Source organism: Penaeus japonicus, unplaced genomic scaffold (assembly GCF_977035675.1).
Source record: "Penaeus japonicus unplaced genomic scaffold, GWHDUDI00000001_assembly GWHDUDI00000008, whole genome shotgun sequence".
Classification (NCBI taxonomy): Eukaryota; Metazoa; Arthropoda; class Malacostraca; order Decapoda; family Penaeidae; genus Penaeus; species Penaeus japonicus.
The window spans coordinates 3887500-3889999 of record NW_028234410.1 but is presented as its reverse complement, the minus strand read 5'-3'; the positions used below and the strand labels follow the sequence as shown (position 1 = coordinate 3889999).

Sequence of the window (2500 nt, the reverse complement as noted above, 5' to 3'; positions counted from 1 at the left end):
ACTGCTATTATTATAATTACTGCTATTATTATTATTATTATTATTATTATTATTATTTTAAATTGTCATTATCATTAGAAGTAATAGTTATGCTACTGTGATAGATATAATAATATGATAATGATTATGGCTATATCTCGTGCATCACCACCATTTTTATCGTCATCACAATCACCACTCCATTGCTCGCTCATCCGCCACTGATTCATCCTTCATCCACCACTTCATCCACGTCACCCCCTCCCCTCCATCCACCACGTATCCACTCCCTTCGACTTCCCCTCCACACAAAACCTGCTCCTCCCTGCTATCCATCACCCCATCCACACATCCTCCTCCACCACCTTTCCCTCCTCTCCTTCTCTTATACACACCACCTCATCCACTCATCCACCACCTCACCCAAAACCTTCTCCCCTTCTCCCTCTCCTCCACACACACCCTCATCCCTCACCACACATACCCCTTCACCCAACACCTTCCTCCCTCTCTCCTCCCCCCGTCTCCCTCCCCTCCCCTCCACACATACCCTCATCCACCACCACATCCACCCCCTCACCCAACACCTTCCTCCCTCTCCTCCACACACCACCTCATCCACCAACTCACTCACCCTTTCCCCACACCATCTCATTTACCCCCTGATCCACATCACACTCCTCAATCCCTCCCTCTGTACCCCTACCCTCATCCACATCACCCCTCCACCCCCTCCTCTCCAAACACCACCTCATCTACCCCCACCCTCATCCATCCCCTCATCCACAAAACACCCCCTGCACACCACCTCATCCACATCACCCCACCCCCTCTTCCTCTTCACCACCCCCCATATACACACACCCCACCCAAACCTACACCCAAACCTACACCCAAACCTGCCCAAACCCACCCCTAAACCCACACCCAAACCCACCCCCAAACCCACATAACACCCCTGCGTACCACCTCATCCACACAGCCTCCATCCCTCCCCCCTACATACACACACCCCACATTCCCCCCCCCCCTTTCATCCACATCACCCCTCCCCCTTCCTCTTCACCCCCCCTTACACACACACCCCACCCAAACCCACCCACAACCCAAACCCAAACCCAAACCCACACCCAAACCCACAACCCAAACTCACCCCCACACCCACACACCCAAACCCACACCCACAACCCAAACCCACCCCCATACCCACAACCCAAACCCAAACCCAAACCCACAACCCAAACCCAAACCCACAACCCAAACCCAAACCCAAACCCACAACCCAAACCCAAACCCACACCCAAACCCACCCCCACAACCCAAACCCAAACCCACACCCAAACCCAAACCCAAACCCACACCCAAACCCAAACCCAAACCCACACCCAAACCCAAACCCAAACCCACACCCAAACCCAAACCCACACCCAAACCCAAACCCAAACCCACACCCAACCCAAACCCAAACCCAAACCCAAACCCAAACCCAAACCCAAACCCAAACCCAAACCCAAACCCAAACCCAAACCCACACCCAAACCCAAACCCACAACCACACCCAAACCCACACCCAAACCCAAACCCACACCCAAACCCACACCCACACCCAAACCCAAACCCAAACCCACACCCACACCCAAACCCAAACCCACACCCAAACCCAAACCCAAACCCACACCCAAACCCACACCCAAACCCACACCCACACCCAAACCCAAACCCAAACCCAAACCCACACCCAAACCCACCCCCACAACCCAAACCCAAACCCAAACCCAAACCCACAACCCAAACCCAAACCCACACCCAAACCCACACCCAAACCCACCCCCACAACCCAAACCCACACCCAAACCCACCCCCACAACCCAAACCCAAACCCAAACCCACACCCAAACCCACCCCCACAACCCAAACCCAAACCCAAACCCAAACCCACACCCAAACCCAAACCCAAACCCAAACCCACACCCAAACCCACCCCCACAACCCAAACCCAAACCCACAACCCAAACCCAAACCCAAACCCAAACCCAAACCCAAACCCACACCCACACCCACACCCACAACCCAAACCCACCCCCACACCCAAACCCACCCAAACCCACACCCACCCCCAAACCCAAACCCAAACCCAAACCCCAAACCCACCCCACAACCCCACCCACCCAAACCCCCAAACCACACCCCCCATACCCCCCCAAACCCCCACACAGCCAAACTAACGCTCTGGCTCGGCGCTTTTCCAGACAAGATGTCGGTGTTACAGCAGGTGCTCACTGATGCCCGGAAGCTCGCCACCCGCCTTCGAGACCATGATTCGTCGGCCGATTCCCTGCTGTCCCAGGCCCAGGGGATGTTCAAGCAGGTGGAGAGCATGAAGGAGGTGAGTAGGAGGAGGAGGTGGTGGTGGTGGTGGTGGGGGTGGTGGTGGTGGGGGTGGGGGTGGAGGAGGTGAGTAGGAGGAGGTGGTGGTGGGGGTGGAGGTGGAGGGGGTGGTGGAGGTGGAGGTGGTGGTGGA

The 2500-nt window shown here is 55.8% G+C and overlaps 1 protein-coding gene across 2 annotated transcripts in view; it reads left to right on the top strand.

The window, feature by feature from the left end:
- The window catches only part of LOC122253354 (FGFR1 oncogene partner 2 homolog), a 54367-nt gene that overhangs the window by 7408 nt on the left and 44459 nt on the right, over positions 1-2500 (top strand). For both annotated transcript variants that reach the window (XM_043016386.2, XM_043016385.2), the window contains one exon: positions 2229-2365. In XM_043016386.2, the coding sequence (XP_042872320.1) occupies positions 2229-2365 (137 nt within the window). The remainder of the gene's footprint in view (positions 1-2228; positions 2366-2500) is intronic.